The sequence below is a fragment of the Herpailurus yagouaroundi genome, unplaced genomic scaffold, assembly GCF_014898765.1.
Source record: "Herpailurus yagouaroundi ecotype Mexico unplaced genomic scaffold, PumYag 191, whole genome shotgun sequence".
NCBI classification, from domain to species: Eukaryota; Metazoa; Chordata; class Mammalia; order Carnivora; family Felidae; genus Herpailurus; species Herpailurus yagouaroundi.
The window spans coordinates 6,852,185-6,874,368 of record NW_024412422.1 but is presented as its reverse complement, the minus strand read 5'-3'; the positions used below and the strand labels follow the sequence as shown (position 1 = coordinate 6,874,368).

Below are 22,184 nucleotides of genomic sequence, written 5' to 3'. Positions count from 1 at the left end.
ACACACACACACACACACACACACACACACACACACACACACACACATTTGAAACTAATGGGTAGCTTGGCAAAGAGTAGGAAAAAGAAGGCACACAGATGACCTGTGTGAGTGGAATTTCAGAACACTTATGACATTTTACTGTTTTCAAGTACGCATAGCAGCTTGGACTAGACTAACAAAATATTACAAGTTAGAGAACTTTGCTTTTTATTCATTCCGTAGATGGAATATGATTTATTCATTCACTCAGCTCTTCAGTCTCCTACAAGGCGTCATGTTAGAGTGGGTTAATAATGATAAATTATTGAGTTGCAGATGAGTCCTAATGGACACAAAGTTATTCTTCTAAGCATTCTCTCTGTGTGTTACTAATTTGCAGGGTAAAGGAAAACTCTAGCTCAGTCCAAGTTTGATCGTATTCCACATTAAGGAATTTGAGATGAGTTATGAGGTTTACAGTGTGTTCAAATGAGGCCAGGAATCCAAAAGAGTGCCCCTCACCAAACGTCCACAGTTATTGGAACCTGTGACTAGGTTAGGTTACATGACAGAGGGGAATGAAGGCTGTAGATGGAGGTAAGGTTGCCAATCTCTTGACCTTAAAATAGGGAGATTGTTCTGGATTATCTGGTGGAACCCAGTGTAATCGCAATGGTCCTTAAAAGTGGAAGAGGGAGGCAGGAGAGGAGGTCGGAGTAATGTCACATGAGAAGGTCCCGACCCCCGGTTGAGACGGAGGGAAGGGATCTAAGAGCCAGGGAATGTGGGCAGCTTCTAGAAGCTGGAAAAGGCAAGGAAACGGATTCTTCCCTAGGCTTCAGCACAGAACATAGCTAGCTGACACCTGGATGTTAGCCAGTGAGACCCACAGTAGGTTTCCAACCTACAGAATTATAAGATGGTGACTATTTGTTTGGAAGGAAGGAAGGAAGGAAGGAAGGAAGGAAGGAAGGAAGGAAGGAAGGAAGGAAGGAAGGAAAGAAGGAAAAAGAAAAAAAGAAAAAGAAAAAGAAAAAAACCCCGAGGCCAGAAATCTTCTGAACTGTTCAGCAGGCAGAAAGTAGGTCTGCTGGGGCGTGGGCCCCAGCCTCTGCTCAGCTCTCCTGCTCCAGAAACGTCCATTGATAAGGGACTGACTGGCTGGATCTGGACCAAATTCAATATCCAGATCCTTTCTAGGTTAGGACCTCTGGCTGAGGCTCCATCTACTCCCCTGGGTGGCCCCATTGCACTGCAGTGTTTCCTTGGGGTGTGAAGTCTTGTCTCATGTTCACAAAAATGACATGAAAGTATTTGCTCCCCAGGCCCCCCTCCCTTGTCTCTGCCCTCTCCCCACCACTGCCTCTTACACCACCTATCAGCCTACCTCCTCATGGTCCCTGTCTGGTTTTACCAGAGTGAGGGCTGCGTGCTGAGGACTGTGGGTAAGGCCCTGGTGCTGGCCTTCAGCCTGGCCCTCAAGACCTGGGGGGGTCGGGTTTCCGTCCTGCATCCCACACCTCCAGAACGAGCCCCTTGCTCCAGCCAGGCCAACTCGATCCAGAATATGCCATGTTACTGACTAGCGGTAGCGTTCCCTCTTCCCCTCCTGTCTCCCCACGTCCTTTCAGGGAAGGTCCATCCAGAGTCCCACTTGCCAGAAGGAGCCTTACTGATGTCTGACTTTCAGTGCATACCCTTCTTCTCTGACTTGTGTGGCACGTGGGTGTAAATCTCACGTTTTGGTACTGTCGCTGCCCAGCACGGTTCTTAACCAGATTGGCATCAGCTGGGAGGTAGGAAGTGAGCATTTATAGTTGAATAACACTTCTGCCTGGTGGAGACTCATTTTTGGCTTGGGAGGCAGTATAGGTTAGTGCAGGGGTTCTCAGGTGCCAGGGGACACAGAAATATATGGACCTCTGCACCCTACCCCAAGGCTTCTGAGTCGGGGGGTCTGGGGTGGGAGAATATGAGAATCTGCATGTCTAGTGAGGGCTATGATGCCACTCGTCCAGGGGCCATACTCTTGTGCATCCTGGGGCAGAGGTTTAAAGAGCATCGGCTTGGAGGCCCGCCACCAAGGTTTGAATCCTGGTCCCCAAACCTCCTCACTGTGTAGATGCTTTGACCTCTCCACACCTCCGCTTCCATGTGTATACAGGGTGTAAAGTCATAATACCCACCATATGGGATTGTGGGGATCAGGTGAGAGACTGCGTCGTGGTGGGCTTTTGCACCTGAGAGAACGCTGTAAGCGTCAGCCATTATTAACCATTTTTCTTGGAATCCAGAAAGGCATTGTGATATGGTGGCAGACACTGATGTAGGGATGGGACAGGATGGGCTCTGCCTGCTGTGTCCTTGGCTACTGTCGTCACCTGTGTAATTGGGGCAAGCTATTCAAGCATTTCTAGGCCTTAGTTTCTTCATGTATAAAACGTAGGCAGTAGTATTTGTCTGTTTTCCTCTTGGTGGCTGTGAGAATCACGTGGAATATTCTGAAAGGGTTTATATGAAAGGAATATCAGAATTATTATTAACAGCTGCTATGTATAGCATTCCTTATGTACAGAACACGTCTAAGCTCATGCGTGTGGGTGTAGTCGTGAGCCACACTGGCGGGGTGGACTGTCTGCCCTACGCCAAAGGCCGATTGTTCACTGCGGTTGCTGGCCTCCTCCGTCGGCCGTCCTGGTCCTGTGATCTGATTTTAGCCCCACTCTTCCTGTCTGCCCCCTTCAAAGCCTTTGTCAAGTCTAACCTGGGGCCAAACGAGAAGTCTCCAGGCTCGTCAAAGGAAAATTGAGAACAGCCAGTGTGATAGCCTGAACTTCAGGAGCGATGTGGAGTCTGTAGGCTTACAGATACCTTCACGTGATGATCGTCTCACTTGTAATCTTCCTATTGAAAAAATAACGTCTCAGTTGCCTATCATTTTGAAGAATTCATTTCAGAGTCTGCAGCCTCCCTTTTCTTCCCTATATGAGAGAGATGTAATAACTTTCTTTCTCATGGGGGCTATGATCAGTTACATGTGGCTAATATTTGTGAAGGGCTTTGAAACTGGCTGTGCTCTTTGTTACCATGAGGCGTGTTGGGACATAACAGGAGGACGGGAGGATTTTCAGCTTTCGGTTAGACGTTTGTATAACCAGTGTAATCTCTTCATCGGGCTGAATGCTCTGACAAGGAGCATTTCCTGTTGATTTTATGTGCCCCTTATCTGGTTCTTTGTGGCCACCTCTCTGTTCTTTATTCTAGCACTAGGACAGAGATGGTCTAGAGAGAGCCCTGAAGCAAAGCAGGGAGCTGTATTCTGCTCACTCCACAAAGTAGACCTGCCTTTCTTATTTCCAGCATCTATGAACGTAGGGCTGAGAGAGAGAGGTGTGGGTTACATCTGCCTGCGTTTTCACCCGAGCTTACTCTTGCTCTCTGGGTTGCTTTCGGGTTTAGGTCATAATAGGTGTTGGTTCGGCCTCGCTCTGGTCCTTTGTAGACATCTGCCCGCGCCACAGAGCCCCTGCATTTGGCACAGACCACGGTGATTGGCAGTGCCTTCCCAGGCAGGGTCCAGTCCTGGAACAGCGGGGGTTGCAGGTGCATTGGCACGTGCTGGTGGGGAGCGCACACGGGCCTTGCCCACCCAGCGCCTGGCGACTCTCAGCAACACGGTCCCATCTCTGAAATATCTTGGCCTTGTGGGCTTGTCACTCCAATTAAAACTTCAACATGAAAGCAGCCCAGGCTGCTGCTCCCTTTGTGCTGCATGTGAGCGTGCCCCGTGCCAGGAGCATGTCATGGAGACCGTGGAGGGGGTGCCACGTTTCGGGGGCCTGCGCTCGTGTCGGGGGTCCGTTTCTTCAAGCTTCACGTCTTGCTGGTTGCTGCTGCTAAGTGCACCTGAGAGGCAACTTTCTGTTTGCCAACAGACAGTCACCTTTGGGCTGGTGGTGAAAGTCATTTTGCACATGTTCACAGATCCGCCGTGTTACCAGGCTTCACGCTCTGACTTCTCTCTGGCAAGGACTTACAAAATAGTCTCTCTGGCTGATTGTCAAAAATTACATCATATCGGAGTAAACTGCTTTTAAATCAGACATCCATTATTCATGTATATTAACTGCTTTTTTATTTTTTTATTGGCTGTTTTGTGTATGATTTACTCTTTTCTCACTAGGTCCCCCCTCCCTCCCCAATTGTCTGTCTTCCTCCTCGTTTTTTTTTTTTTTTTTTAATCTTAGCTCATCTGTGAATTTATAGAGGCTGTTGACTTAGCTTTGCATGTGAGTATGAATATGCTGGCCCTGCATTGTTTTATAGTGAAATTTTAACCACGTTTTTGCAGGCCATATTTATGTTGGGTCAGGACAGCAGCTTGGGTCATTTACATGAGTAAATTCTACCCCAAAGACTGAGAAGTCTTTTTCTCTTGTACCTTTTGTATTGTTTTAAATGGGCATTACTAGTTTTGTACCTCAAGAGCTGTACTGAACGAACTGTACCTCCCACTTATGAAACAGCTAAATATGTTGCCATGAGTGGAAAAGCCAATGGACTTAATGTGTTCATTTGTATGCACGGAGCGGATCTCTACTGTAGGCCGGTGTGCCGTGGGCCCGGGATCGATAGACACAGGCCGAGATGTGTAGCACTCACTCATTCTTTCATCAGATCCGCGTTCAGTCCCTCCCATGGTGCCAAACACAGCACAGGTCTCCAGGAAGTACCTGTCCACTCCACACCATAGTGCCAGAGGGTCCCCTGGGCAGCCGGCATCTTTGTGGCCGTGGTGCAGTGCCCTGACCCGTGGCACTTGTCTGTTTGGAATAAGGACCACGTGTAGTTTGAACTACTTATTTAACCCAGATTGGCAGGGTTATTGTGGATAATCGGTATTTGCGTACTTTTAAGCACATTTACCTGAATCTTTGCTCACCGTTCCTTCCAGCACCTCAGACCTTTTTTGTGGAATGATTTTCCACCTTCTTAAGAAGTTCCTTTAGTGAGGGTCTCCTAGGCGCAGGAGTTCTCTGTATTTTTCCCCAAGAACCTCTTTTTTTTTTTGGCCTCAGTCTAAGGTAGTTTTGCTGGTCCCTTATAACTGTGGGTTGACAGTCCTCTACGCTCAGCCCTTTGGAGAGACGATTGGTTTGGACTCCATTGGGTCCACTGAGAGCTTGGCTGTCAGTCTAACGGTCATTGTGCTCAAGCCTCTTCCTCCTCTTTTGTCTGCTTTGAAGATCCTTTCCTAGTCTTACTTTTCTGTGGTTTCTCTCTGATGTGGTTTCTCTCTAGGTGTGCCTGCACTTTCATTTTTCCCATTGGATCTCTTGTGCTTCCTCCTTCCGGTTGTAGAACATTCTCAGTCATTGTGGAAATTTCCCCCTCCCTCATCCTATCTGTTCTTCCTCTCTGGAACTCAGGGCAGATGTGTGTTGGACCAGCTCGTCCTCTCTGGGCTGTGTGCTGCTCACTCACATTTTCCATCTCTGCCTCTCTATGTTGCATTCTAAGTGACGTCTTCAAATCTGTCTTCAGTTCATGGAATTCCTTGGACTTTAATTCCCTAGCTCGTCCGTTGCCTTTGTAATTTCTAGAAATTCTGTTTGTTTTGTTTTTGCAGAGGCTTCTTTGATGCTTTTGACTCCTCACCATTTTATTTCTATAAACATTTTCAGCATACGTTTTTTGTTTCATCTAATAAACATCTGATATCCTTGGAAGTCTAATCAGTTTGTTTTCTACCTCTCATTTTTGATGAGTTGTTCCTTTCTGTAGTTGGGATTTTTTTTTTTTGAGCCTCATAAATACCTATCTATTTATTTATTTTTACTTTTAATTTAAATTTTAGTTAACATACTAATGTTGGTTTCAGAATAATTCAGTGATCCATCACTTACATACAACACCCAGTGCCCATCACAAGTGCCTCCTTAATGCCCATCTAGCCCATCCCCCACCCACCCCCTTCCATCAACCCTCAGTTTGTTCTCTGTCCTTAAGAGTCTCTTGTGGTTTCTTTCCCTCTCTCCTCTCCCCCCTGCCCAACCCCGCCTTGGGATTTTTTTTTTTTTTTTATGAGCTGTATTTGGCTGATCTTGATTTGTAGGCTTCCTTTTGTTCATTGTTTTTTTCCAATCAAAAGGTCTCACATATTTCTTACTGAGCCAACCTACTGGTGCAGAGGCATAGTAACAGACAAAAATCATTTCCCCGGTAAAACAGGTCTATTGTTCAGGTCGTAGGGATGACTACAGAGTGATAGGGGAGGAACAGGGGGCCTCACGCAGCATTAATGTGTGTGCCATCTCATGTGCGATCCCTTATAGATGCAGCTTGGTTCTTCTCCAGTGTCTCCTCTTGGAGTTGTACCTGATTTTATTACCGGTTTTTATCTGAATCCACTGGGGAATAGGACGATTCTGCTTTGTTCCTTGGCCATGAATTGCTTGATCCAGAAAGTCTTGTGAGAAGACACGGAGACAACCGTCAGCTGTCCACACGACAATGGCGGAGAAAAGGAAGCAATTTGTAGGTTTCCTAAGGGGCCTGGGTTGAGAGGATCTTCCTCCTGAGAAGACCCTGCCAGCTACCAGGAGACATGTTACCAACCTGAAAATACTTCAGTTACCGGGCCAGGGGGCTTTGGGGCCTTGCAAGTAGTTTAAATGTCTATTTATTTATTTTTGAGAAAGGGAGAGAGAATCCCAAGCAGGCTCCAGACTGTCAGCACAGAGCCCTATGTGGGGGGAGGAGGGGGGGGCTCTATCCCGCCAATGAGAGATCATGACCTGAGTTGAAATCAAAGAGTTGGACGTTTGACTGACTGAGCCACCCAGGTGCTTTGGGCCTGACAGGTAGTATAAATTTAAACTGTGAACCTGGGTGAGGGCAGACCCGGGGCAAACAGTTTCCACACTGAGTTGAACCTGAGGCAGAAACGAGTTTCCAGAGAGGCTCTATTTGCCAATGAATAGGCTTCTCCACTGGTCTGATTTTTACTGAGCGTACCCGTCCGTACGAGGGCCCCAGCAATAGGCAGACATCTCGGTTCTGGTGTTTCCACTTGGTGCTGGCCAGAAACCGTGCCTCCTGTCTCCCCGGGCTCCTGGGCTCCTGACATTGGCAGATATCCTCAGAGCAGCCCCTGACATGAGCGCCCCTTCCTTTTCTGGTTTTAGCGCCCTCTTCGTTTTTGGCTCCTCCGAATTTCTCTGATTTCTCAGGAGTTAAACAGAATGTTTGAGGAATATTTAATAGACTGAATCTTATGCAGCATTTTCAGTGTTTGTAAACAGGAGGGCTTTCCCCATATTCTAGTCTGCTGCGCTGTCAGAGAAAACCTTAGCCTGGCTACAGTTGGAGTGCTCTAGAATCTGGATGGTCTGGAGAGGGATCTGTGGAACCTCCTTCTGTTTTGAGTAGGATGAAGTAATTCTTTGTATAAGCCAATAACGGGATTAGGCATCCAGAAATGGGGGAATGCATCAAGCAAAAAAAAGGTGTATCTGTGTATTTATCGTGAACCAGACTGTGGTTACCAGGTTTGCCAATGTACCAATCAGTTCATCTCCAAGCACATGCTGGGCCCTTGATCAGTGCTGCAGGAATGAATGATAGGATTTCTTCCCTAAGGAACTTAGGGTCTGAGTCCGAGGCAGTGTTCTATGGCATGTGGCATGGCGCTTGGTAGCACAGCCTCAGCTGGCCTGGCCGAACCAGTTTCCGGTGTTTGAGAACCACGGGTCTGAGAAAAAGAAGCTGACTTGCCGTTCGAGACGGCACCTCGTAAACAGCAGCTGAAGCGTGTAGACAGTAAATACCTTCATTACCGACGAGAGGAGATGAACTCTGCCAAAGGCACAGAGAGAGCACAAAATAAGCTTCCTTGGGGTGGAAGAGGAGAGGACGTGAGGACTGTTTGCTTTATGCCCTAGAATTTGGCTTCTTACCATGACTTTCTCCCCTCAGAAGAGCAAAGTATGTGTGGTAGTGGTGGGGCGGGTTATTAGGGAATCAATAGAGAAAAGTAGGTAGACTGTCATCTCCAAAGATTTCAGTCAAATACCCACCCCATGCCTTTTATCTTGGACTCTCTCAGCCTAGCATCTGCCAACTTCCACTCTCCTTGTCCCTTCTCCTTCTTAAAATAGCAGCAGAGGGGGTGCCTGGGTGGCTCAGCCAGTTAAGCATCTGACTTCGGCTCGGGTTGTGATCTCAGTTTGTGGATTCAAGCCCCGTGTCGGGCTCTCTGTCAGCCCGGAGCGCACTTTGGATCCTCTGTCTCCCTCTCTCTCTGCCCCTCCCCCACGCAGCAGACAAGTGATCTTTAATTCACCATGCTTTTGAAAATGCCACTGTCTCGTAAGGAAGGCTTCTGACCACTCCTCACTTTTTGGGAAAGGCAGTGCTGCGGTCCTGAGGAGGCCAGCCAGCTGCTCAGGTGGGTGTTGGAGTGATGCCTTTGACAGAAGTGTATGAGGAGGACTTATGTTTTGGTAAGTTTAAAATCAAAACACAGACGGAGTTCCTTTCTTCATTCATCAGTGTGTGACCAAAAGTCGGGGACCGCGAGGCTCTGTAATCTCTTCGTAGTGATTCCTGTATGCAACTGGGTGCTGTTTCATGATGAAGGTAACAGCGTGCCCACATTTAGGAAACCTCTGCCGTGCGATACTGCAGGGACAGTAGCCCTTGGTCAGCTCTTGCCTTCACGCTTTGGTTGGAAGGCCAGTCCTGGGCACCCTGAGTGTTCCGGGTCGCACCGGGGTATCCCAGATGCTGGCCCCGTGGCCGCCCCCCACTTCCTGATTCTACCCTGCCGCCCCTGCCATTACAACACCAGATGCTAGGACGTGGCTGTAAGGTGGGCCTCCTCAGAGAGGCGGGTCCCACATACCGAGGAGCAGGACAGCCGGTGGCCGTGCACCAGCTGGTGAAGAGGCGGCTTGTTGCAGCTGGCAGCAGGCTGAGGCCTCCACGTGTCACCCACCGTCCCTGTTCATTCCAGTACCGACTGCAAAGAAGATGATTGATAAATATTTGTTGCAGTAACGAAGTACGTTATTTTGTCTAAAAATTTATTAACAGCCCAAATAGCCATCAATACGAAATTACACATTCATAAGAAATTCTATGCAGGCATTAAAAAGAACAAGATTTACCTACAGATACTAATGAAGAAAGGACTCTCCTGTTGTTTAAGTAGGAAAAACAAGTTATAAAACAATAATCCCATTCAGGGAAAAAACAGTTTTACACACACACACACACACACACACACACACGTAGAAAGGCAAGGCAGACCTGTGTCAGAAAAAGTCTAGCGGTATATACACCGAACTGCTGAAGTGTAGTTATTTCTGAGATTGACCTACAGAAGGTTACCGCTCCTTATTTAATTCTGTTGCGTTAGAATTTGTTACAAGATCTATTACGTTCGAAATCAGAAAACAATTTTTTTTAAGAAAAGAATTTCAAAGAAATCTGAATAGCTGACAGAATTTAAAGTTTGGATTCTAAGACTAGGATTTATGAAGATATTTTAAGGTTTTTACGAAGAGGAGGAAAAAATACAGAAAAAAACTTTCTGCTGAAGTTCTTTGTCTATGGTGTTTGCTTCCATCCAGTGCCCTCTCCATCTGCCTGGAAGCCAAAGAGCAGGGAGGGCCACCCAGTGTCCTGCGACTGTAACACCGCACATCCTATAGTTAATTCTGCAAAATAGCTGTTGGTCATTGTAGATAATTCTTAAAATAAAAATTTGCTCTGTAATCACTATGTAGGCTCTTCTGCAACATTCACTTGGTACTTAAAAGGAAAAATCCCCAGCAGCATCTATTGATTTGGCGGTCACATGAATGCAGAACATTTTCTCCAAGATTTTAGCTCTGGGTAGTATTTTCCTTCTTTCTAGCATATCCATACACCTCTGAGAGGGAGTCAAGTGGCCATGGGTTGAGACTCACCCAACTAGGGCAATAAAGAGAAAAATTAGTCTAATGCATGGTCTTAACAAGAGGGGGAGTGTGAGCATGAATAATTAATCTCACTAGTCTGTGGCAATCAGATAAAATGAAGTCCCATTTGCTCAACCTTATTAAAAGAGAGAGAGCGTGGGAGGGAGCGAGCAAGGGAGGGAGAAATGGTAAAGGTCGTTAAGGGACTTTTAACATGGAAAGAACCGCCTCAGAGATGGGTAATGTGTTTTCTAATCTCTGTGGTCTTTAACTAACCCTAATGGTAAAGGTACTCTTTGGATATTCTGATTCATTGAATTATTAAACATTTCAGAAAATACTTGACTCTTTGCTATGAACTTTGATGCCTTTATGATGAATTTGCAGTCTTTCCGGAGAGGGATCAGAGTTCCCTGTGTCACTCAGAGATGACCTATCCACTTGTCAAAAATGAACTAGAAAAAGTAAAGATGGACCCAATACCAGATTTTAATTGTTAGGTTTACCACGGACCTTTGCACTTTCAAGGCCTACCTTCCTACGATGGAAGTGGAACTGTTATAAAAACAAAAAGACATTGAGTCTGACAACTCCACTGAAAGCTCTGTTATGATACAGAAGTGTGGAAATTATGAGAGACCATGAGGTTGCTGTTTGAATTGTTTTTATCCTTCCAGGAATGGATTTTATGCAACTTTTAGGTTACTCACTATAGATAGGTTTGATTACTTCTAATCAATATTACTTGCAAGAAGAACTTCTTTTGGATATTTTAGAATTGTTGAAATTGTGTTCATTTAAAATTGTTGGAATTTTCTCAAACTTACTTTCAACTGCGTGAAAATAAAAATAAAATTTAGCTTGCTCTCTGTAGTCTTTATGATTAGGAAGGCGGTTTAAGTTTTGAAATTGCCTCTTTCCTTTCAGCCTCTTTCAGGTGCTGCTCACAATAGTTAATTAATATTAGTCTTTTTTTTTAAACTGTGAAGCATTTCCAAAGGTTCACTTATTAGAAGTGTGTGTTGATGAAGAGATCGTGGTTTTCAAGGTGGAGACCCACAACCTCCCAGTACTGAAATAAGAATCTGTATCCTGATAATTGGTAATCGTACAGGTTGAGAAGAAAAAGATAGCACATTTCATTTTCATGTGTGTGAGAAGGGAGGAGAATCTATCTACAAAATATTAACATTAAAACTTCTGAGTTCGGGGCGCCTGGGTGGCGCAGTCGGTTAAGCGTCCGACTTCAGCCAGGTCACGATCTCGCGGTCCGGGAGTTCGAGCCCCGCGTCGGGCTCTGGGCTGATGGCTCAGAGCCTGGAGCCTGTTTCCGATTCTGTGTCTCCCTCTCTCTCTGCCCCTCCCCCGTTCATGCTCTGTCTCTCTCTGTCCCAAAAATAAATAAACGTTGAAAAAAAAACTTATAAAAACTTCTGAGTTCAATAAATTTAACCACATGACCAACAGGATAGAATGCATGTTCAGGGAGGGTGTGTGTGTGTATGAGTGTGGGTGAATGAGGAGGCTTTTGAACTGTGAATTTGGGCAAGGGCTGTATCTTCAGTATTAACAACAGTGAATAATGCATAGCAAGCATTTCATGTTAATTCACTGAATTACTAAGATTTTTTGTTTAGTAAAAGACTTAAATATTCTTTAGGAAGATTCCTCATAAATCCTCCTTTTTTTTCTTTTTGCTGGAGAGATAGCACAGAAATGTTCAAATATGATGAATACCTTGTCTAGTGATCAAGGATACCTTATTTGCCTCTATACCTTATAGAACAGAGCCTCCTAAAATTAGCAAGTTGAGAGTGGCTGAAGAGAGAAATGTTTGGGAATGTTCATTACACCAATATGATTATACCAATTATATCAATAAAAAAAAATTTTTTTTAATGTTTGGGAACAAGGCTTTGTGTTTTGGTTTGCAGTTTAACCTAAAGGAATCACTGGTCATGTAGTGATTAAGTGTCCATCTTCCCGGATACTTGTAGTGTTGTTTTTACCTTCCGGGATATGCACAGAGAGAGGGGAAAAACAAAGAGAACACAGGCTGGCTCATCTGCAGACATCAGAAAATCAGAAAGCAGCTTCTCAGCAGTCAGTGACCCTTGTTTTCTCTGCTGCTTTTTCTGCCTTAGGAAATTGGGATACCTCATATCCCCACTTGGCATTTTCTTTTGTGTCCTAGGATTTTGCACCTTGGCCTGAGGAATTCTTGGGATGTTCTTTTGTTTTCTTTTGCGTGTCCTTTTGTCATTCCAATAGCCATATCCCTACACTGTCACTCCTTGGAGAAGGTAAGGACATTAAGCGGCAGATCCTGTCCCTTATAAAAGCAGCTGGGGAGTAATAATGGCCCTGCCCTGAGCAAGGCTGCAGTGAGAAGTGTTGCACGTAGGCCTCCTGTGTGCAGCTGCAAACCCACGCGTCTTCCTTCCTTCCCAGATCCTGGTGTACAGCCTGGAGGCAGAGCGCTGCCTCTCGAAGCTGGGTAACGCGCTCGGGGATTTCACTTGCGTCAACCTCAGAGACAGCCCTCCCAACCTCATGGTCAGTGGCAACATGGACAGGAGGTAAGTCTGAGCGAGGAGCCGCGTCTCGTAGCCACGGGAGCTCCTGCCGAGGCTTTGCCCCTCGGCTCGGCGCCACTGTTCTTGCTCATTCCCTCTGCTGCTCACACCGCTGCGTGCTCGCTCCACAGCCTCGCCTGCCTCAGCTCAGCCCTGATCCTTAAATACCGCCCCTGTGAACGTGGAAAACAAAGTCTTGCATTAGGTAATAGTTGGACAGAGCTGGGTCTCCGCCTCATTTCTGAAACGCTCCGGGAAGGTGGTCTTTTCAGCCATTTGGTGGACACAGTTGGTAGAAGGTCCAGTGAGACCACTTGGAATATCTTTTGTTCCCCTGCTGCAAAATTTGTTTGGCATTTAAAAGCTCACTTTCTAATATTAAAAACAATAACCTAAGGGCTGAATCATGTTCAACAGAATAGGGTTGCCTGCCAAATGATGTCAAGAGTGTATTTCAGAACACTATGGTGTCCCTCTGGTGATGGGGGGAGAAAGGGACTTGATGGGAACAGATTCCAGTTTCTCTTTAGCTGATTAGCAGTCTTCTCTTTAACGCTTTGGCTTAGGGAGTCGGATTTTCCTGGTACAGGGTCCAGTGCCAGCCACGACGCTCCAGGAACCATCAGCACGAAAGGATTAAAGTGTTTGAAAAGACCCTCTGAGTCCAAATTTTAGGTCTTTTTCTCTGCCCATTCCCTCTCCCCCTTGTCTTTTCTTTTCCTTGTCTTTTTTTTTTCTTTTCTCTTTTTTTTTGGCTGGTTATCTGCCTTGTCTGATCCGGTGCCCCGAAGAGAGGTAGCATGGCTAGAGGCCAGGGTCTGCCGGCGCCCCCCTTCCCCGGCCCGGCCCCGGGCTGCAGGTGGTGGGCTGCTCGGTGGGGGGGATCGGATCGCGAGGCGGGCACTCCTGTGTGCCAAGTCCCAGACCTCGGCCGCACCCGCACCGCTGCAGCAGCTTGCAAAAATAATTATCATGTCAAATAATATTTTCAACTCCTGACCTTCACCCCTCTGCTACCCCCTTCCCCTAGAGCAAACAGATTATGTGAGTGTGCTCTATCGAAAGAAAATTTTTTTCTCAAGGCTTCCTAAAATGGCTGATGGTTTCTGAGCCGAGAATTGAACTCCTCAGTGTAGGTCCCATTTTTCTATTTCAAAACAAAACAAAACCAGGCTTGATAAGCGGCCCCGCGTGAGGCACAGCAAATGAAACCAGTCAGTTTGTAGTTCTACTCCCATGTTTGAGTTTGTAGACTGAGCTGTACAAAGGCTTCAGGCTTATCTGATAGGATCTCCCTCCAGGGACCTAGTAGCTACTAACCGCTTTCCAGGAGAGCGAATGCAGAGGGCTCCTGCGGGCGTCCACATGGAAGGGTTTCGGATTGTAGCTTATGCTTCAGAGTTTGTTTACAGCGTGAGCATTTAGGTAGGTGTTCAGCTACATCTCGGCTCACAGGACAGCATGGTAGTGTTCCAGAGAAGAGATGGCTCCCTTCTGCCTAACTTAGCCTAGTCGGTTGCAGGGCAGTTAAAGCCAGGTTTTCCTGACCCTTGTTGGCTGAACAGGATCCTTGTCAGTTAGGAGACCTACAGACTTCAGACTCTGTAAAGCTGAATTTTTTCCCTGGAGCAAGGCTGTCTGAGGGGCTAAAGGCCCTGTGTAAAATGGCTCTCTGGTCGTTTTTTTCTTTTTCTCTTTCTTTCTTTCTTTCTTTCTTTCTAAAAAAATTTTTTTAATGTTTGTTTATTTTTGAAAGAGCACAGGCAGGGGAGAGGCAGAGAGAGAGAGGGAGGGAGGGAGCGAGACAGAATCCGAAGGAGTCTCCAGGCTCAGCACGGAGCCCAACGTGGGGCTCAAACGCATGAACCGCGAGATCATGACCTGAGCCAAAGTCGGACGCCCAACCGACTGAGCCGCCCAGGCACCCCTCTCTGGTCATTTTCAAGTGCAGATTTGACCATGTTAAGCCTGTTTTATTAGGAAACGAATGTTGTGTTTTTTGTTTGTTTCTTAATCCCCTGTCTCTGTGGGGTGAAAGGAACAGACTAGTGGTTTGGCGTTCAGGAGGCGGTGTGCAAGGTGGCATTTCATCAGGGCAGTCCTACAACTGCATGCCAGCAGTTTGACCACTCTGCTGGTGACCATCATATAGGAGGTCATTCTCTGTGAAGCAGAAAAGCAGTGTAAGCACAAAGAATTTGAAACACGGGCGTTAAAAAAATTACGTCTAGAAAAAGAAAAGAATAAAGAATGTAGGCTTTCAGATCGGTAGAGGGAGGTCGTGCGTGCATGTGTTTCCCCAAAGGCTTAATGAGCTACGAGTAGGATCTCTCTAGAAATGCACACCCAGGCTCATACAGCTTCTGTTTCATTTCAACAGAGGCAGAAAGGGGCCAAATACTACGAAGAGAACTATATGTAGTTCTGGCTGCCACTATAATGGTCAATGCACTTGTAAAAGCCTGGAACCTCCTTTTTTATATTTAAACTTAATCCTACTGCACTCTCTTCATACTCTATCAACAACCTAAGAGTGTAGTGGACTCTGAAGATACATGAAACTGTCCCAGGTTAGGACACAAATAATTTTTCATTAACATAAGGAAATCAGCAAACATGGGTAGAATTTTGTAAGGAGCTTGGGGGAGGGGTGGGAAGCAGGGGGGACTGATAGGCTGAAATTAAAAAGGAAAAAATAGCAGGGCACCCGGGTGGCTCAGTTGGTTAAGCGTCCAACTTCAGCTCAGGTCATGATCTCTCAGTTTGTGTGTTCGAGCCCCGCGTTGGGCTCCATGCTGACAGCCTAGAGCCTGCATCTGATTCTCTATCTCCCTCTCTCTCTGCCTTTCCTGCTCATGCTCTCTCCCTCAGAAATAAGCATTAAACACACACACACACACACACACACACACACACACGGAAAAAGCTCACCTAGCCTGTCACCCTGTCCACAAGAAGCAGGTTAGAGTCTGATGAAGTTGAAGAGAATGATTGCCTGGAAACAGCTCTGGTTGGATCATGCCTCTGCCTCTCCCCTGCTGGCAGAGAAGGGCTATAAAGCAGGGACAGAGTGAGGTGTGGCTCTGCATGAGAGTTTTAACACTGTAGATCAGTGACTTCTTCTGAACGCACCCTTTGTCCTTTCCTGGTAAAGCAAGAAGAGTGAGGAATAGCGGAGTACCACGGACACTCATGTTCCTCCCCAGAGTGTCAGTCTAGCGCTCAGCGAGTGCCCAACACAAAGCTTTGTATTTACTCTAAGATGCCCTTCTCCTTTTACGTTTTCACCTCTGTGAAATCAGGACTTGCCGTTTACAAGGGCATCGTAAAATTGGCAGCATTTTTAAATGTTACCCAAAGTAACGGTGCTTCTTACGATCAATGGTATTTTTAATTAAATGAAACTATGTATTTGTTCACTGAAGGCAAAAATGAATTAATGGCCTGGGAATGAGAACATTTATGAGAAGCTTGAATAGATTACCAAGAGGAAGACTGCAGGAAATAAGCCACTTTGTTGTTGTTGTTGTTGTTGTTGTTGTTGTTTAACCTGTTTGGCGTTCACCGAGCATTTAAATCTGTGAATTTATGTCTTCTACAAAATTTAGAAAGTTTTCGGTCATTACTTCTTCACATATTTTTTTTCTGCGCCCATCCCCTCCCCTCCTGGGACTCCAGTGATGTCAAAGTCAGACCTTCGGATACTGTCCATCAGCCACTGATGCTATATGTTCCTTTTCTTCCCTAAACTTTCTGTTCTTCAGACTGCATAAGTATCCATTTAATTTCAGGTTCATGGCCGCCTTCTTTCCTCTGGCATCCCCATGTTCCTGCTGAGCCCCTTCAGTGAATTTTTTATTTCAGATATTTTTAGTTCAAAATTTCCACTTAGATCTCTTTCTCTGTTCAGAACATCATTCTCTCTTACCATTTTTACCTTTACTCCTTGGAATATAGTCACAGTAGCTGCTTTGAAAGTCATTGATAATTCCCCAAGTCTGGGTTGTTTTTTCCCATGAGAGTGGGTCACATTTTCCTGGGTGCGTGTGTGTGTGTGTGTGTGTGTGTGTTTGCAGGGGTGGGGTGGGGGGTATATCAAGTAATTTAGGACTATATCCTGGACATTTGGAGTGTTACGTTGTGTCTGCTTTGGATCCTATTGTATAATCCTCTGGAGAATGTTAAGATTTTTGTTTTCAATAGGCAGCCGTCCTGGTTAAGTTCAGACTGGAAGTTCTGTCTCCTGTGGGTAGATATTCAAGTGTCCGCTCAATTTTCAAAGGTTTTTTTTATGCGGCTCTCGCTCTGTCCCACACATATGCCACCCAGCTCCCCAGGGGTTAGTCTGAGATGGCAGTGGTCTTTTACTTTTTTAAGTTGAAATATTGGTTGACATATAATGTTATATTAGTTTCACGTGTACAATGTGGTGATCAGCCGTTTTATCCACCTATCCATTATAGCAGAATAAGGGTAGTTACCATCTATTACCATACAATATTTTTATAACATTCTGGACTGTATTCCCTTTGCTGTACTTTTCATCTCTGTGACTTATTTATTTTATAACTGGGATTCTGTATCCTCTTAGTCTCCTTCACCGTTTTGCTCATCCTCCCAACCTCCCTTTGCTCCGGCAGCCACGAGTTCATTCTCCGTATTTATGAGTCTGTTTCTGTTTTTGGTTTGATCTCTTGTTTTGTTTTTTAGGTTCCATATCTGTGACATCATATGGTATTTGTCTTTTTCTCTTTGACTTATTTCAGGTAGTATAATACCTTCTAGGTCCGTGCATGTTGTAGGAGGAGAGACTTCATTTTTTGTGGCTGAGTAGTGTTCCATTGTATATACACACTACGTCTTTATCCATCCACCAACAGACACTTAAGTTGCTTCCGTATCTTGGCTCTTGTAAATAATGCTGCAGTGAACATGGGGATGCCATGCATCTTTTCAAATTAGTGGTCTTGTTTTCTTTGGGTAAATAACCAGTGATGGAATTTTGAATATTTGTTTTAATGTTTGTATTAATTTTTGAGACAGAGTGAGACAGAGCACTGAGCGGGGGAGGGGCAGAGAGCCAGGGGACAACAGAATCCGAAGCAGGCTCCAGGCTCCGAGCTGTCAGCACAGAGCCCGACGTGGGGCTCGATCTCACAACCATGAGATCATGACCTGACCCAAAATCAAGAGTCAGGTGTTTAATCGAGTGAGCCACCCAGGCACCCCCCTTGCTATTTCTCTTCCACACTAGCCATTCTAACTGGCGTGAGGTCGTATCTCATTGTGGTTTTGATTTGCATTTCCCTGATGATGAGTGGTGTTGAGCATCTTGTCATGTGTCTGTTGGTCACCTCTGTCCTCAGGAAAAAGTGTCTATTCAGCTCCTCTGGAGATGGCAGCGGTTTAAATCTTAGTTGAGATCGCACAGCCTTTGCTCTGCTGATTTGGATCTCACCTGCGCAGCTCAGAGATGAGCCTGGGATTCACGTATGTGTAAGAGGCTTTCCTTTAGTGCCCTCCTCTCTTCAACCCTGCACTCTCCAGACTTCTAGGTGCTCCTTGCCCTTGGGCCTCTCACCGAAGAGGGGGTTTCTCTCAGAGTTTTACCAGCCTGCTTTGCTACCACCGTGCAACCCTGTGACTAGAGTCTGCCTTTGGGGCAAAGCAACAGAGAAAAGCGGGAGAAATCCCCACAAAGGACTTTCCCCCCAACAACACACACGCTGTTTGGACTGCAGGGGCCCCTTTCCGTGGTTCTTCAGAAAGGTGGTGGGATTTTTTTGGAGCTTCAGCTCCTGGTGCGCGTACAGCTCTGCTCTTGGAGCGCGTGCCTGGGGCATGGCTGTGAGCAAGAGGACCCCCACGTGATCACTGCGTCCGTAGCCCAGCGTCTCGAGTTGACTCTCCAGAGTCTTCAGGTGTTTGGTTTTTGTGTTGCATCCAGAGGTTTTGGTGGTAGTTCAGCAGGAGACAGAGGTGCTAATGGGCTTTAGTTCCTGTTGGCCAGAGCCAGAACTCCCGCCTTCTCTTCAGCGATTTCAATAAAATAGTTGGCGGTCAAGGGCTGTGTTGAGCGAGGCCCCTCCCCATTCTGTCTGTCGTTCTCAGTCTTCTCATCGGTGACCTGCTCATTCCCCGCCATGAAACCGGGGATCTGGAACAGAGCAGCTCATCAGTGCTCTGCAGGGAGGATCTAAATAGGATGTGGTGGTGAGGGCCTAGGTCAGGTTGGTAGTGGGTTGTCAAGGCAACAGTACTGCACCAACAATTCCCACTGCTTTTTTCTCCCTGTAATCTCAAGATTATTTAAACTTTTAGCAGCTTTACTGAGATAAAATTCACATGCCTACAACTCACCAGTTTAAACTGTACAATTGAGTGTAACATCCACAAGGTTGTGCGACCATCACCATCATCCCCATCTGTTTGGGACATTTCCTATAAATGGAATCCTATAAAATGTGACCCGTCGTCACTGGCTTCTTCCACTTGGCATAGTTATTTCCGAGATAAACGTGTGTTGTAGCATGAATCACTACTTTATTCCTTTTTATGGACGGACAGTATTCATTGTGTGAGTATGCCACATTATTCATTCATCAGTTAATGAACATCTGGGTTATTTCCACTTTCTGACTATTATGAAGACTGCTGTCGTCATTCAGGTACAAATTTTTGTGTAGACGTATGTTTTCAGTTTTCTTGGATATATACTTAGGAGTGGAGTTCCTGGCTTATACGATAACCCAACGTTTACCCATCTCGGGAACGTAGACGCCTTTTTTGAACTTAGTCCCTTTTTTGAAAGTGACTGCGCCATTTCACATCCCCACTGGCAGTCGGTGATGGTTGTCATTTCTCCACCGCCTGGCCCGTACTTACTCTGGTCTCTAATTACAGCGTAACGGGTACGAGGGGTAGCTCATGGTCATTTTGATTTTCATTCTCCCGGTGGCTGATGATGTTGAACACCCTTTCATTTGCTTTTTGGCCTCATCGGATAAATGTCCATTCAGATCCTTGGCCCATTTTTTAGCTGGGTTGTCTTTTTATTTATTGAGTTGTAAGAGTCTTTCATAGATTACAGATACCAATCCTTTATCAGATAGGATTTGTAAGTATTTGCTCCTAATGTGTGGGTTGTCCCTTCACTCTCTCAGTGGCATCCTTTGAAACACAATCGTTTTTAATTTGAGTGAAGTTCAGTGTATCTGTTTTTTTCTGTCACCGGCGCTGTTGGTGTCCTGTTGAAGAAGCCATTTCCTAGCCCAGGACCACCACGATTTACTCTTCTGTTTTCTCTAGAGAGGTTTTCTAGTTTGGGCTGCTACAGTAAGGTCTCCAATGCATTTGGAGTTGATTTTTGTACGTTGTGAGGTAGGAGTAGTCTGGCCTCATTCTCTCACATGTGGCTGCCCTGGTGTCCCAGCACCATCTGTTGAAAAGACTGCTCTTTCCCCCACTGAACGGTCTCAGTACCACTGTTGAAAGTCAACTGACCATAAAATAGGTTATTCCGAGTGTACTCGTCTGATTAAAACTTAAAATCTACAAGGACATTAACGTAAGCTAAATATTTCCATGTTTCCAGTTTGGGATCTTGTGCCGGATTATTTGGGCATTCTGTATATCACCATTACTGCTCACAGACCTCTTCAGGGCCATCCAGTGCTGGCCCAGCTGAGGAACGAGGGCCAGAAAGGTTGAGTGATCATTCCACGGGTCCTACTGCTCTTCGTGGACACCGTAAGGGGGGCTCTAAACCCCAGAGACATACAGCTTTTAACACGCAGAGCTCTGAGCCGACCCTGGAGTTGGATCATTAAACTGGCTAGTTCTACTTTAAAACTGCGTGTTCTTCTAGTTGCTGTTTCAAGTGAATCATTCACCAGAGGCCATCAGTGGTATATAGACAAAGCTATTCATTTTGGCATATAAGGTTGTATGTAAGGTCTTCTCTAATAGTCCAAGTTCAGTGAGACAAAACAGAATCCTGTGATTTCTTTAAAAAAAAAAAAAAAAAAAAAAATATATATATATATATATATATGTTAAACACACACACACACACACTTCCATTTTAAAGGTTTCTTATTTGTCCTGTCTATTTTCTGGATAGAAATCCAGCTTTAGGTCAGGTCCTTCTAAATGAAACTGCTGAGCCAGAGTCTGAATAGGCTTCATCTCTGCCATCAGCTACGGCTTGCCTTATTATCATACAGGACTATTTAATCCAAACCAATGGGAAGCGAGCCCCCCCCCGCCCCAGTCAGAGAATCTCGGAGCTTACTTCTGGCCCTGACAAATAGGAAGTTGTGGTGCCCTGCTCCCTGCTGTCATCGAGCGAGCGAGTGAGCGAGCGGGGAGCGGGGCGTAAATGTTGTGTTTGCTCCATCTGTAAGTGTTAGAATAAGTTATTCAGAGCTCTTAGCACAGGACCAACCAGAGTGGGCCTCCCTCCCCGTTCCAGCACGTTTTCCTGCCCATCAGATGGATGCTCCTCTGCTGGAGTCTTTGGAAGGTTCTGGTGTCTTTTATTTTAATTGGCGGGCGAGAGCCGACTCCTACGGCGCGATTTTCATTAGAGAGGGGCTGGAGCGAGGGAGTGTTGGAACAGCCCTCCAAACCCAACGATGAATATTAAACATAACACAATTACAGCTTTCGGACCAATTATTTTTCTTTTCAACGGGCAAAGTTGATGAAATACTCGCAGGATAGGAATTCACAATATCTACCGTTGGCTTCTTTTTGTCCCTGGCGTCGGTGGTCTTGGCGTTATGTTGTGCCCATTTGTGGTGCTACCTGTGTCCCAGCATCAAGTCTTTGGTTGGAGCGCTGAATTTGCCAAGGCAGGCAGTTCAGGGTGGGGTGGCTCCGTCAGGCGTTCGAGGCAGACCCCGCTCTCCCCGTGGGAACGTGAATGGCTCGCGCGGACTCTGCCATTTCTGTCTGTTGACAAGAATGCAGAGGATGCCTCTCCCGGGAGATGTCCTATACCTGCTTTTCCTTTTTTCCTTGGGGGGGGGGGGGGGGTTCAAGTCCGTTCTGGCCGTTCTTGTTTTCCTCAGTGATGTAAAATATGCAAATGCTGCATCTTTTGGTGTATTTGTTTATTTTGTTTGGAGCCATCCATGCTGGTATCTAAATACAATAGGAAAACAGATGGCAAACTTTGAACTTCTGGACCGAATTTGTGTTTGCCTTTGTCTTCCTAACAGCCAAACTGTAAATTATGGAGTATAAATATTCAACAGAGGAGCTCTTTATGAAAATCACCACGGTGAAATGGACCCCTATTAACCAGATATCCGCTGACAAGTACTGGGGCTAGAATCTTCCTCTTCACGTTGCGGTTGGTAAGCGGTGCAGCTGTCGCCTGCTGCCAGCCTGCCTTTTCCAGGGGGTCCACCTTTTCTCACAGATGCCTCAAGTGGCTCTAAATGCTGATGGAGGGAGACCTTTGTCTCCCAAGTCTGCTCCACGCTGTCTGCATCTCGGGTCCAGACCCCGCGCCGGGGAGGGGGGCCCGCGGGGCGCGCCATAGTCAGAGAGTGTGAGGTGGTTCCAGGCCCTCGCCCGTGTGCCAGGAGTACGGATTTCTAAACTCCAGGTTTATGTACAGGAGCGCGTGTGAGACACGGCACGGTTTGAACAG

At 46.1% G+C, this 22,184-nt stretch overlaps 1 protein-coding gene and 1 pseudogene across 3 annotated transcripts in view; one reads left to right on the top strand and one right to left on the bottom strand.

Moving 5' to 3' along the window:
• The window catches only part of FBXW8 (F-box and WD repeat domain containing 8), a 126,747-nt gene that overhangs the window by 96,078 nt on the left and 8,485 nt on the right, over positions 1-22,184 (top strand). For all 3 annotated transcript variants that reach the window (XM_040443778.1, XM_040443779.1, XM_040443777.1), the window contains exon 8: positions 12,399-12,526. In XM_040443778.1, the coding sequence (XP_040299712.1) occupies positions 12,399-12,526 (128 nt within the window). The remainder of the gene's footprint in view (positions 1-12,398; positions 12,527-22,184) is intronic.
• LOC121010103 (putative 60S ribosomal protein L39-like 5) lies at positions 6,310-7,817 on the bottom strand (annotated as a pseudogene).